Consider the following 14,894-nt stretch of genomic DNA (forward strand, 5'->3'; position numbering starts at 1 on the left):
AAAATAGTGTTTTTCATGTGTTTCTGATCAGAAAGTAGAGATGAAATACATATTCAAATGCATATAACAGTCTGATAAGGCCGTATGTGGTATGATTTTTTAATACTTCATGGGAAAGTTACAGAACTAGATGTTTAGTCACACATGCATCTTTTCCCCCCTTTTATTTTGCACAGTTATGTATGAACATACTCGGCAGACACCACACTGGACAATACACATTTTGTCAGTGAAAGACTGGATACAGCAACCAGTAATCTGTAATCAGATGCTCTCCTGTGGTTAAGTGGCGTTACTGCAAATTCAAAATAAGAAACACTGTATTTTTCCTCTGAATTCATAGATGTTAAAAGCATCAACATCTAGCAGAAAAAACAATAAATCTTTACGGGTGACTGCTGCAGGGTTACAGAAGAATCACGCTCCTCCCCACACGGAATGAAGTGGAAGAGGAGGGCGCTGGCCAGGCGGTGCTCCCGAGGAGGGGCCCGCACTCACCTCCCCAGCGCTGTGGCTGCGCTGCCGGGTCAGGTGCTGCCGGTGCACCAGCGCGCTGGTGGGCCTGCTGCTCTGCAGGGGCAGCCGCGGGTCGATGAACGTCGTGGTGCGCGAGTTGTGGTCGACAAAGAACGCCTGCACAAGGACAGAGAACACAGAATTCATCACCACTACCTTTTTATTAATTATGTCGGAGGTTAATGCCTGCTGGAGATCTGGGTTTCGTTCGATCGGGTGGGGCTGTGGAAACTCTGTTACTGTGGCTTGCATTTCCCTTCTGCAGAAGGAGGATAACATTCTTCCATCTCACCAAAGGGATGAATTGTTTAATGCTTTATTTTGTTTGTGTCTATAAAGTCCTTTGAAATTCTCATCTGACAAGCATCGGAAGTGGGAAGCTTTATTACAACTGTCAAGAAGAGAAGACTTGAATATTTAATAGAAGTAATCCTGTTATAGTCTCCTTTTCATCCCCTTATAAGCATCTAAAAAGGTGTCATTAAGTGGCAAACCCATTACCTTTTGTGAAGTATTTACCATATAATTATGAACACAATTGGTTGTATATATGCCAAGTGTATGCCTGCATCCAGTGATGAAATATGATTACAGACCAATAGGCATTTTTGCCATATTCCTGCTACAACTATTCTAAGTTCACAGACCTTTTTTTCTAAAAACCAAAACAAAATGCAAAAAAAACCCTAAAGCACCACCCCAAACAAAAGAAGACCTCTGAAAACCAAAAAGAAAGGGCAGCCAAGAACACAAAGCTGATGGCAACAAAAAAATTTAAATCAGGCAATTGATGAGAACAACCACATATTTGCCAGTCAACCATTTGCGGAAAACAAGGTCACAGGAATTTGTATCCTGGAAAATTAGAACCTCCTAAAATTCTACCTAATTTGTACCAAGAAAGTTTCTAAGCCCTGAAATTTAAACTTTTTGCAGGAGGACCAGTGTTGCACTTGGAAACCAGCACTATTCTATTTCCACACACTCCACATTTTCTTTCACAATACTGGAAATATGCGGCAAAAAAAAAATCTTTGTTTTGAGCAGGAGAATTACAGGAAAGTGACATCTGGTTTGAGTAATCAAAGAATCTGGACCAGCAGAGAGGTGGTCAGGGACTACGGGATCCATTTCTGTGTTTGGCTACCAGTGAGGTACTTTGACCACAGTTCCACAAACAATTTATTCTTGTGGTGTCAGCAAAAGAAACATTCTCATCTTTCCCTCTCCTGACCACTTGTTTCATCCCCTGTGTGCCCTTCCTGCCTTGTGCTGGCACAAGTGTTTGTGTAGCCATGCAGTGAACCCATCAGGGGAGCTGGTCCAGGCTAAAATTACTCTCTTTCTGTCCCTCTCCCTGCTGGCTCCTCTAACCTCGGTCAGCTCACCAAGGATGAGAGGAGAGGAGAGCAGAACCACTCTTCTGGCAGCAACACCAGCTTCTATTATTCATGGAATCATTGTTTCAGGCTGCTTGGGAAAACCAGACCAGAGAAAATGCAATTCTTCTGACTGCTGTGAAGGTAGGTAGACAAACCAGTGTGTCATGCTATACAGCAACTAAATGCCATTATGGACTGCAGTGGGAGAAAATGCTCATACTTCCACTTCCCAAGGAAAGAGAAGCATATGGAGAGACACCACAGTTGCAGAACCCTAAAAGTGCTCCAGAAAAGAGCACCAAGCTCCTACAGCCCCAACAGCAATCACCTGTACCTTGTGCCTACAAGGAAGGAATCCCATCACCTGAGCAGTGAAACCCTGTTCTGACCATTTGACATAGTCACAGATATGCAAGTGAAACTGTTTCACAGTTCAAACACTGTAAAGTATATTCATAAAGGAAATTTTAATTGCTACATCTGAGCCTGATGCAGGACTTGTTTACCTTGACAAACGATGCCACCCTGCAGTGCAAGTATAGAGATTAGAGAATACAAAACCAGTGAGAAAGAATGAAAATCATCATGAAATTTGTATTTGGGGCTTGGCAGATGACAGGAAGAGACTGCTGGAACACAGCCAGTCTTTCTGAAAGTTTTGTTCCTGATTGGTAAGATCTACCTACTTTACTAGCAAGTGGTTGGTTTGGTTTTTTTAAAGTCCTTCTACTTTATCTAGTCTGTGTACATTTATAAGATGTAAGACACCTTCAGCAAAACACAGGTTGATTCCATTAAGTCAACACCATATTGTAAATCACTTATTTAAAAAATCCTGATTCAACACAGGAGGCAGTACCACCTAGAGCTGCACCGCTCAGTGCTGAGTTAATGCAGCACTCTAGCATTGCGTGCAGTGTTCCATAGCATTCTATTTAAATAACAACTCAGTGTAGACATGAAGATAAAGACAATCACACCTTATTAAATATGTGCGGTTGCAGGCCAGCAAGTACTTTAAAACAAAGCATAAATTAGCACTTTGAAGCTTTGGCAAAGATAACCACTGGAGCTTCAGTGCTTTGGGCTAATCTGGACACTGGCACACATCTCAAAATACAGTGTGGTTCACAACCTTCTTTCAAAAAAATTCCTCTCATAACTCTTGCCTAGCTATAATCCATAAATCTACAATGCTTGAAGAGACTGACATAAAATAGGTGGTGCCAAAACTATATTTAACCCATTAAACATGACTAGTTGCCCTAGTTATTCTTCCACTTAAAATCTATGAAGCTTCCTAAAATACCTTTTATTACTGTTGAAGACTTCAGTAATCAATTACTGTGATTTCTTTTATTGTAGATAGAAAAACCAAAAATGTCCTCTAATAACTTCCTATGTATTTGCACATCTTGCAGAGATCTAACTAAAAAGCACAAAGGCTTGCATCTGGCATTAAAATATGGACATGTGCTTACAGACACAGCACAAATGCACTTAATCTGCACAATGTCTGTGTGTATGCACATGGACACAGCAAGGCAGAATCTCAAAGTTCAGCTCAGGGGCCTGTTAAGCCTATATAACACTTCCTGCTAGCACATTTTCCAATGGCTTCCTGCCTCCCTGTGGTCAGTGACTGATGAAGGATCATCAGAATGCCCATCAGAAACGACACTGCAGTCACACCAGACCTTCTAGGGAAGACAGCATGATATCTGCTGCAGGGGATACACAGAGGAGCCAAAGAGGAGTGGGCAGCTGGGCTTGGCTGTGCAGCTCTGGAGGAGTCAAGAGGTGGGCAGTGCCCAGCTGGCCTTGGAAGAAAGCCCACAAAGAGGACAGGCAAGCAGCACCACAGTGCCATGGGGGAGTGCAGACACCGCTACTCAGCACCGCACCAGGGCCAGAACCATCTCTGTGCCTCATGAGCAAGAGCACCAAGCTCTCACTGAGGTGTACTTGGAAAAATAAAGGGAAACCTCTTCTCAGCAGGGAAGAGTAGTCAAGAAAAGGAACATAATTACATATTGTGTAGTATGTACTTATACTACATGCGGTGAACTTCTACTTGCTTCTCTTTAGGTTTAGCTTTAACAAAGGCAGGTCCAGTTTCAGTTTGGTCTCCCCACACACTGGTCTTGCCATGTACTGGCCATGGCCTCTCTCAAATGCTGAAAAGGCTTTTGCACTGGCCACAAGTGGCACTTGTGACACAGACAATTCAACACATTGAAAATGAGCAACACTAAGAGTAATTCAAAGTGAAGAACTCCCAGCAGGAATTTATTCAGTGCTTCCTCTTCTTGATTAATATTGTGGTAGCATTGCTGTTACCAAATACCACCCCAGAAATACAAAGGTCTAACTCTCTCTGTGGAGCACATATTAAAGAAAATTGAAAATTGCCCTATTCTTCAGGAGAAAACTGGCCTCTGAAGAACTGAACAGAACAAGAATGACTTAAAACAGAAACAGTGAGGCAAAGAACAACATTAGTAGAATTGTACATTCCTGATTGTGTGTCTAATGAAAAAACAAATGCTTTTCAGAGTTAAAAAAATCTAGAAAAGAACCCTCAAGCACTTTTACCCTTCAGTTTAGAATTGTCTAATCTTTCCAGGCATCAAGGCCATTATTTATATGGACTCTCACAGCTAACCATATTGAGAGTGATAAATGTAAGACCCAAGAAGTTAAATATGCCAGTAGTCCTAACGAACTGATAAACCTTATCACTTCCTCACATGCTAATCACAGTCTATTCTTAACCCTCCTGATTTCTACAAAAAATATAATGTTCTAGATACTGAGGATGCACTAGCTTAAAGTTACATTAAAACTTACATCACAACTATAAAAGTGATATCAATTTTTTCTTTTAGGAAATCAAAAATTGATACCTGTTTAAAAAAAATCAGTGAGACTTGCAACTATTTAAGATCTCTAATACCTCTTAAGGAAACCTACTCCCTCTTTCCTTCAAAGCAATGCACAGCCACCAGAGTGATCCTCCCCAGAGCTGTCCCAGGCCATCCGTTTTACCTCAAGCACATCCATTTGATCAGAAACCGATGAACACAAGACCCTCTCAGCACTGTGGGGTTACCTTGCCCTGATGGTCGTGTTTCATTTCCCAGCCCCTCGGCAGCTCCAGCTGTTTGTTGGCAAACATGTTGAGGAAGCCCACCAGATCCCGGTTGTGCTGGTAGCGCTCGAAGTGGTGGGTGTCCCGCCGGACTTTGGTGATCATGTGCTTCAGACACGTGTTGTTTGTAAACATGCGGTAGGCACTCTGAAAAACACACAGCAGCGAGGGCTTTTCAAAGAGAGAATGGCTCTGACCACAAAAATCCACCTTGCTCATTGTAAGTGGGCCTGCAGAAGAAAAGTTGCTCGTTCCATTGCTTCTCCTTACACTATAAATCCCATTACACAAAGAAACATTGCAGGGGGGGACCTATGCAAAAAGAAGCCCTAAAGAATGGGCAAAAAAGGAAAAAAAAAAATTAAGATATTTTTTATTCAGTGTGACCTCTAATATACTTTAATATAAACCAGGCAGTCTGGGGGAAACAAATATTGCCATTAAGCAACAAGGTCTTTCTCAGAATTGCATCTCACAACTGCAAAGCACAGTGAGAAAGCTATTGCTTCCATAAACAAATAATTTTGTATCATAAGAAAGATGAAAAATTGAGTGGAAAATAAAAATTGCTATCCTGCAGAGCTAGAATGGTTCTGATAGCCCAATAATTTGAGGGGATAATGATGAGTGAATCTAGCATCCCTATGAACTACCAACATCTTATCATCAAACACAGAGCAGTATATTTGTACACAAAACAACTGCATTTATAAGCACACTTTATGAAAGCCTTTGAGCTGTAGCCACCATACTCACAGGGTTAGAATGCAGCACTGTAAAGAACTCTGGGCTGATAAGGAATTTCACAGGGGGAGACTGGAGCAATAAAGTAAGTCTGGATCTGGAGGTAGAGTGAGGCAGCACATTCTCTCTTCGAAAATCTAAGAGCAAATAAATGACAAAGACTTCTAGAAGTTATTACCAAAGCATCCCTGCAAACAACTGTATTGATATGAATCACACGAGCAAGCATTAAGTACACAACTATTTCAGATTTACTGAGGACTGTCCACATTAGTGTACCCAAATTTCTTCTAATATAACACGGAAGTGTCTGGAAATATTACAATTTCAGTTTAGTAACATTTGCTTGTGACTTTTGGTAAACAATCATTAAAAAGAGAAAATCATATTCACTTATTTGAGTTACCAAGTTTGTGCCTTTATATAAGATGCAAGTAAGTCCCTTGGGCATGTCTGCACTGCTATACTGTAGTTGTATGCAGGTAAATTATTTTTTAAATGCTAACTAATGGATATAAATGTCATTGAACACTTATAAATGTTTCATTCCTTCTTAAAAAACAAACAATAAATCTGCCATTACCACAGCCCCAGTCTTGATACAGTACTGAAGCAGCTTATGTAAGTAAGGATCAGGGTTGCCAAGGAAGTACCTTTCAAGTTTCAACTTCCAATAAACATTTGTGTCTTCTCCTAGCAACTACAGAAGTGTCCTGATTTTTCTTCAGTACCAGGAAGGAAGTGAAAATATACTGAGTAGTGTTTGCTACAATGTCAAAACTGTTGCCCCCAATTCTCTTTGAAGATATTTGGAAGCATATTTTTAATGTAAATTAAAAACTGCAAGTTCAGATTTCAGGTCTTCAGTGGTATTACACTAAAATGTGTGCTGCCATCTACATTTCAGTTTCTTTCTTTCTTACACGTTGCAGGATGTGCACACTTCTCCATCAAATGAATATTAATAACGTAGACTACAGTTATCAGGGATATAAAAGATCATAACACACAAGCGGTGCAAGGAGAAAGGCAGTGAATGAGATTCTAAACTGAGGGAAAAGTAAGACTAAATAACAAAAGAAGAGGGTAACAAAGGTAAAATTCTAAGTATGCATAGGTAAATATTATGGAAAAAGGGAATGGAGAAATAAACATGTTAGAGGGAACCAGGAAGTGAGAGAGTAATTGGTAAAATAAATGAACATGAGGATTTTTAGAACCACCACTTGAACAATAGACCTCAAGCTGTCCCACATGGAGCACGTCGTGGATGGGTGAAGGCAGAGTGGCACAAAGGCTCCTGAAGCTGTGCCTCAGTACTTGGGCTGGGAGTGTCTTGCAGACACAGCCATGCACTGAAGTTACGTGTGAACCCTGTACTGGTACAAAACTTGGGTGCACACCAGGCAACCCTCACACCCTGGAAGATGCTGTGTCATGCTGCAGGTAAGTCCTCTGTCACAGTCTGGGCAATCTGGAAACCAGAATGGGTCGCCAGGTGGGTTTTTACTGCAGTTTGAGGCTTATGAATTTGGTTTATGAAAAGTTTATTCAGCTGAATTTGCTGGTTAGGGTTTGGCCTGAATTTGCTCAAAGCTGATTTGTGCACAAGCACAAACCATCTGGCTGCACACGCACAAAGATCAAAAAGGAAATGGCTACAACAGAAGTGAAGACTACAAATAATAAAAAGGAACACTTGGGTAAATCTCAAGTTCTGCAATGACATGAAATTCGAAAAAGGGTGACACTGCTTGCATATCAGATTAATTTAGGAGAGACTTTTAGAAGAGTACATCAAGAGCATCTAGAGACAGGGACGAAGCCAAAGCACATGACACCACACAGCTGTGCAAGGGCCTGGATGGATAACAAACTTTATAAACGTGTTAGTAAATTTTTAGTAGGAAGGTGACCGAGGAGAGAATTGCTTAGTGAAAAGAAAAAACAAGTAATGATGTTCAGAACTCAAAAAAAAAGGTCTTTCTTCCTATCTTCGTGCCAAAGGTTAACACTGGTCAGACTATCAGAAGAATGAAAAAATGGAGATGAGAGAGAGCAGGTTAAAGATCGTGGTGCAAATTAAAGGTTTTCAAAGCCTTTAGGTCAGGTGACATGCACTTCAACAGTGAGGAAACAAGGTGGAGCAATTGCTGAGACACTGGTGGCTCTTTCAGAGGTCAGAAGGAGTTTGCAAAGGGAATGGGATAAATGCTGTAAGAGTCCACCAAAATGTTTTACTAAAATCTCTCTAGGTCTGGTCCGACTCATAATTCCTACTAATGACTGGATAGGGAAGACAAAACTTGCTCCAGTTAGGAGATTCTGCAGGACTTGGACAGCAGGATGGACAAGATTCAAAACCACAGGAGCACATTAGAAAAACACAAAGATCTGTATGCAGGTAGGGATAATCAACTCACAAAGACCAGATGAAAACAGATATTTGTGCCAAAGTTCTGCACACAATTCTGATCAAAGACTCAACACTGGTTAGTGTCAAACTACAAAAAACCCCAAAAAAACCAAAACAACAGCACGAAAAAAACCCCTTCTACAGGAATATACAAAGAGCATTTATGTAAGACACTTCCACAGCCTCTTCAGTACAGCAGTCATAGCTTTATTTGATTTTCTGAAATATTCCTCAGAAGGTGAAGACCAACTCAAGACAATTCTGAATAGGCCAAAAAACTAATTTGAGACCTAAAACCAGAAGTCACGTGGAAAGACTAGGAAGCAATGGATTTAAGGATATGTTATAAGAATGATGAGTGGACTGTCTAAAAAAGTTAAAGAATGTCCCTCAGGTGGGGAAGAACTCAAGAGACAGCATTTGGCAAGTATGGCTTAGGAACAGCTCTACAATCTTTCTACAGAGATGTAATCAATGACTGCCTGAAGCCCTTTCTAGTTCTACATTCTAATATTTCAAACCTCAGTAGCAAAGTCAAAATATTTGTAAGCCAGACCACACAATTTTATAATTTTTCACTGCAAATGCCCTGCTTTCTAAACCAGCCTGATACAAAAGTGCTCTGAATCTCACAATCTTCTCTTCAGCATATTGAGCAGGCTGAGTCATAATGTTCAAAACTAGACAGCAATGAAAACAAATTTTCACACAGACTTTCAGAAGAAGTTAGGGTTTGCCTTATGTACTCTCACTAAATCATCTATGAGATGAGTGCTCCCTTCTTTGGACAAGGGAAAAAAAAATTATTTTAACCTGAATTAGAATGGTGAAATTCAGCTTCCTCTGCAGCTCCATCCACGGCATTCGTGTGCTCTTCAGGCCTGTCATTTGTCATTGTTCTTCGGATGCTCTGGTACCTAGGGTTGGAAAACTGTACTTTATATACAGTATATGATAACTATGATCCAATTCTGGCTCTGAGGGAGCCCACATTTTCTGCTATGTAGGTTAATATATATTGACCTCTGATTTCTGCATTAATAGCCTTTTGGATTTCTGACAACCATTAGCAGATGTATTGCTTTCAGTCACATAGCTTAAGATCACAGGTGGAACACAGACGTCCTGGAAGCTCACATGCAAACTGAAAGCAACAGCCACATAAAAATAACCACATCAGGCCAGCTGTGGGAGCAGTGTGGCCTTGTCTCCACTCAGTCTTGCAAGGGTGAATGCAGCTTTGCAAGCACACAAAATTCACAAGCACCAGGGGAAATTCCTACCGGCGATTCAGCTGTTCCATCTGCTGTATAGAATTTGACCTCTGGAGAATCTGTGGGGCTGGGGGAGCTGTGGGTCGCTGCCACGTCGTTGTCCTGTTCACGTGGTCCACGTAAAAAATCCGTCCATGGCTGTCAATTCGAGCCTCCCAGTCTAAGGAGCAATAAAATACTGTAAACTATGGAAGGCCTGGGGTTTATTCATTGATTTCTTTGAGCTCAGTCACTTTCTTACCCCATCTATTGTTAAAAGTCTCTTAATAATAATTGCTACTACTAAAACATAGACATATATATGTATATAAAAAATACACACCTATACAGAAACAGACATGCCTGCTTCTTAGACACTTGCAGCTACAGAAAACGTGCAAATCATTTAGCACATCAGTTGCACAACAGTCTTTGAGGGCTCAGAAGGTGTCTAGATGAGACAATCTATATTGCAAGTCTAAGTGAAAGTAGCATCTGCTGATAAAATAAAAAAGCTCAAGTTTTTAAACCAGAGTTTGTAAACAAAGTATAACACCCAAGTATTGTAGGAAGAACAGAATTGGGGGGGTGGGGGGATAACAAAAAACCCCGAAAAAACTCTCAAACAGTTTACATTTGTGAATTCATTATCCTGCTTAATTGTCAAGCCCTAAACCACTGTATAATAAAGTGGGATTTTTCTTCTCATGTTTATACCCAGTTCTGACAGTCACCATTTGTGTAACATGCTCTTGCAGAAGAAAACCATTTTTTCCTGCACTTAGTTTTAAATACACAAATTTAAACACTTGGGCGGTGGCTTCCAAAGTATAGCATCTGCATAAGCATTGTGATGGACAAGGCTGTCATCAGCTATGTCCCTACATAAGGCTATATTCCACTAAATCACTGTTAGTCAAATATGTTACAAACAGCTTGCTGAATTGCAAAATTGTCATTGGTCGAGATTTCATGGTAAAGCTTTGTTAGTTTTTCCCCAGGAATGCAGGAACTGGAGCATATTGTTGCACATTATAGGCAGAAATAAAAGATAAATGTTTAAATTCTTTCCCTGATTCTTTAACTTGACCTAACACAAGACTGAAAGAAATACATATATTTTTCTTCTTCTACATATATTTTTCTTCACTTTCAAATTCTGGTGAAACAACAAATTGAATATAACTCAAATTAGAAAGAAATTACGGTTTACAGCTCAAAATCATATTCTTAATATTTTCTCTACTTTTTCATAATTAAAATATTAAACCTGTCACACATGTGAAAGCAGAGCTTTGGAGAAAAAACTGAATCTCGGCAATGATTAGTAGGCTTTATTCATATTAGCAAACTATTTATTTACATAGAAATTGTACTGGGCTTTGACTGTAAAGGCACCCCTGTGCCCTATGTACATGCATCATGCCATGCATGAATGGAGAAACCCAGCAAATGTCAGAAATGTTAAAATACTACACAGCCAAAGCTTTTCCCACTAACATTTCAGCAGTTTGTCCAAGTAGTTACTGTAGTGTAGTTTTCTTCTGAAATGACAGAACTGGACCAGCCATCTCTGTACATTTCTGAAACATTTGTCTCCCAGACAGTTTTGCAAAATGTAAAACTGGTATAACAGCATGGTAGTTAATTAACTCAAAGATCTGCACACAGGATTAATCTGATTATAACAGCACCAGCAAGGGAGCACAACGATATCATCATCCTGGCTTTCCATACACAGTTATATTTGTGTTCTGCTATCAGGCTCCTTCCAGTTACCTGCTCCAATTACAGAGCAAACACAGTCCCATACCATATCAGGAAACAGGGATCTGTTCATTTTGCACTAAATATCCTAATTCTCGTCTCCTTTAAAGTAACAGAGCTTTGCCAGAGACTTCAGTGGGTCGGAATTTACTTTTTTTTTTTTTGCATATTTGGTTTAAAACAATGTTTGCCTGTCAGCTGTGTACCTTTTCTTTGTTGGTTTTTTTTTGGTAAGGGGGTCCTTTCTTTGAATACCTAATACTGAGAATATTTTCACTTCTCAAAGTTTAAGGAAGTGAATAAGTTCAGTAATTGAGAGCAATGTATTTTTTTCATATGCATTAGAGAAATTACAATTCATTCGTTCATTAAGGCTCATCTAACTGTTGCTGAATGCCCAGGTTTATTTTAATATAAAATCTTCACTCTGCCTCAAAAAATGCACAGAAAGCAGAGACACCTTTAAGTTAATCTGCAGATATGAAAGATGTTGTATATTCCTTTGTAAATCATTACCACACAAGAAGTATTTAGAGATTTCAGAGTGCTTGACACGTGGCAATGCCTCACAAGCACCATCACCTCGTCTCCCTGCCCCTGTGCCCTGCACACAGGAAAGGCAGCACTGTCTCTGCAGGAGTGACTCTCAGCGAGTCTGTGTGCACCAGGTGTAATTATCACAACAACAACACAAGACTCAGCCCTCATCGCTCCTCAGTTCCAACTTCTCAGCTGTTCCTTCTCTGTTCTCACATTCAAAAAGGAAATGCAATGAACTCTCAGTAATGAGGTACAGGCAGCTTATCCCCCAGTCAAAGCTCACTTGGTGGCAGAGCCTCATCCACTCTCTGGTACCGGCTAACGTCCTGACGCACCGAAGGCAGGGACCTCAAGGGCTGATGGCCATTGGCAGGAGAACCTGGAGTCAAAACACACACAATTGTTTTTTGCAGTCAATCTAGGGAAGCCCTAGAGTTGCCTCTCAACTGAGCAAGCTGTTTTAAAGCTTCTGCAGGATGATGATATTTCAGGGTATATCTAACAGTCATCTGGTTTTGGGGTCAAAATAAGTTATGCTGACAGTCCTAGGCAAGTGATTCTTCTGTGGTGTCCTGGCCCAGGAAACATCACCTCTGGGATATGCTGCATCCATCTGTGAGCAGCCAAAGCCAGGGCATGGAAACAACCTGTGCCTGAGCCATACCCCAGGACAAAGCTCCACCTGGCCTTGTCAGAAAACTAAAACGTGGGAGGTGTGTCCTTCCCTGCCACAGCCAAACTGATCGGCAAAACATGATGAAATCTGACACCTAATAAAGAGCATCCTAAATGTCTAGAGAACGCTGTCAAATACTGATAGTATTTGAAATAAACACCAAAGTTATTATTTCCAAGTCAACAACCTGTTTATGAAGAGTAGAAATTATTACTTATATATAGCTCTTGGTATGTTATGAGAAAGATGGAAACCCACTTGATTGGATACACTTCACTCCCTGAGGAAACTGAACAGATAATCCATTATTAAAGTTGCTTGGAAACAATTTGTTAGGGACACATTTCTACTTTCAGTGATTTTAGTGAGACAGAAAATTCTTGACTGTTAAAATAGTTTTAAAATCATCAAGAGTTTTACAGTGTAAACTTGGGTAACACATTCCTCTCCTCTTAAGGTTCCAGCATGCTAGGATCTATGGGAACAGAGAAGGAAATGGGGAAAGGAAGATAAACAGCCTGAAGGTGACCAAAAAATTATTCTTTTTTCCTTCCCCTTTCTTTTGATTACCTTTATGTTTTAATGCTAATATAAAAGAAAAAAAAAAGGCAAACATAAATAGTATTTTGCATTTCATACTTTTGGGGGGTTTTGTCCCTCATTAGCATTTTCATTAGTGAGGAGGGTAATGTTGTGCAATTCTTTCCTCCTCTTCATCCTCCTCACTACTCTCTCAAGTATTAAAGTATATCCAATTTTAAAGTAAACACATTTAGGATATCTCAGGTTTGCATTTTTCATTAAATCAAAAAACTCCAAGAGCCTCTTGAAGAAAGAAATAAATTCAAAGGGACAAAAAAAATCTTTAAAGATAATGAGGCTGAGGAACTAACGATCTTTGATAACAGATGCAGTAAGGTCACTCCAGACAGTGCCTCCTGCAGTTGTTACCTCCAGTAGCTCCTTCAAGCTGTGCTGTGGCACCCTCACAAGCTGCCTGTGCTCCTTCAATTTCTTCATCCTGAGACTGGCTCTGGGCAGCTGCTGCCTGCAGGCTTCTCCTTCTTTGCCAGATTTCTTCTGCTTCCTCTTGGTCTTGCAGTTCACCTGCCTCAGCCTCCTGCGCCTCCTCCTGTGGTAACTGCACCGCAGGCAGAGAACCAGCAGCACCGGCAGAGTCCTGCGCTTCGACGCCCGGCTCCGCCGCAGCTGCCTCGGGGGCACAGGCTGCCTCCTCTTCCTCCTGGGAGGAGAAGGCCGGAGTCTCGGGAAACCTGGCGCTCTCGCAGGAGGAGCAGCGCAGTTCCACGGAGGAGCGCCGCACCGTCGCGCTCTCGTTGCAGGAGCTGTCGGCGCCCTCGGCGTCGCTCTCCCCCTCGGGCCGGGTGCTGGCCTCGCTGACGCTCTCGGTGCGAGCAGGGTCGCTGGGCTCCGTCTCTGACGACAGCTGGGACGGCTCCGAGCCTTGGTCAATGGACTCCGTTTCGCTGACACCCCTTCTGCTGCCACCTGCAGCTTCGGCAGCTGCCGTGTCTGCGCTGCCCGGAGGCTGCTCTGCCTCCGCGGGGGCAGAGGACTCGCTGCCAGCCTGCTCTGCTGGGGCTTCGGCCTGAGAATCCTGCGGGCTTTCACCTCCTTCCTCTGCAGGGGGGAGCTCCGGGAGAGAATCTTGCTGGTCATCGGTTGATGGCAAAGGAGTATCAGAGGCTGAAACCCTTTCACTCTCTGCAGGCCCTGGCATTACCTGATCTGATGAGGAACTTACTTCACTTCTTTCAACATTTCTGGTAGCACCGTTAAGCATTACTAAACCACCATCATCCTCCAAAGAAGATGGAAAACCCAGGTCTTGATGCAGCTCGTGCTCCTCTTCATCTGAGTCAATGTGAAGCATAGCATTAAGTCTTGTGTCAGTAGGGAAGCTACTCCTCAGCTTTGGGGAGGCTCCTCGTGGACGGTCCCCACAGGCAGATGTCCCTGGTCTGGGATGGTTATTGTGTTCTATTGCATCGAGATAGTCATTGAGTGAGTCCTGGCGCCCTCTGGGAGGGGATGATCTTGAAGCACCAGAGGTCAGCTCATCCTGGTCTGTCTCCAGAGTCCTACTAGTCCTTAAAGAGTGTCTCAGGATTGTGTCTCCTGAAGATTCCTCAAAGACTGGGCCGTTGGAACACACCGTGGATGTATCATGATGCCCTGCTGGCATGTCCTCGTCGTCAGAGGGGCTGCCCAAGTCTCCATTTACAGAGTTGGTTCCTAGCAGGGTGCCAACCGTTTCTGGTGAAGCATCTGCAGAGACAGGAAGACCAACTGTGAAACACAGAGCAGCAACAACACATAGTTCATTCTACTTAGATTATATAAAGTATCCTTGAAGATGCTTGCTTACTTCAATCAGGAAACTAAGGGAAGAAACTTCAGTCAAAATAACAGAGGCATCTACAGTGTT

The 14,894-nt window shown here is 41.8% G+C and overlaps 1 protein-coding gene across 2 annotated transcripts in view; it reads right to left on the bottom strand.

Moving 5' to 3' along the window:
• The window catches only part of HECW2 (HECT, C2 and WW domain containing E3 ubiquitin protein ligase 2), a 144,484-nt gene that overhangs the window by 32,670 nt on the left and 96,920 nt on the right, over positions 1-14,894 (bottom strand). For both annotated transcript variants that reach the window (XM_063400203.1, XM_063400204.1), the window contains 7 exons: positions 13,397-14,734; positions 12,053-12,148; positions 9,493-9,643; positions 9,023-9,126; positions 5,806-5,930; positions 5,011-5,196; positions 499-633 (listed from right to left, as the gene is read on the bottom strand). In XM_063400203.1, the coding sequence (XP_063256273.1) occupies positions 499-633; positions 5,011-5,196; positions 5,806-5,930; positions 9,023-9,126; positions 9,493-9,643; positions 12,053-12,148; positions 13,397-14,734 (2,135 nt within the window). The remainder of the gene's footprint in view (positions 1-498; positions 634-5,010; positions 5,197-5,805; positions 5,931-9,022; positions 9,127-9,492; positions 9,644-12,052; positions 12,149-13,396; positions 14,735-14,894) is intronic.

Source organism: Prinia subflava, chromosome 6 (assembly GCF_021018805.1).
Source record: "Prinia subflava isolate CZ2003 ecotype Zambia chromosome 6, Cam_Psub_1.2, whole genome shotgun sequence".
Lineage (NCBI taxonomy): Eukaryota > Metazoa > Chordata > Aves > Passeriformes > Cisticolidae > Prinia > Prinia subflava.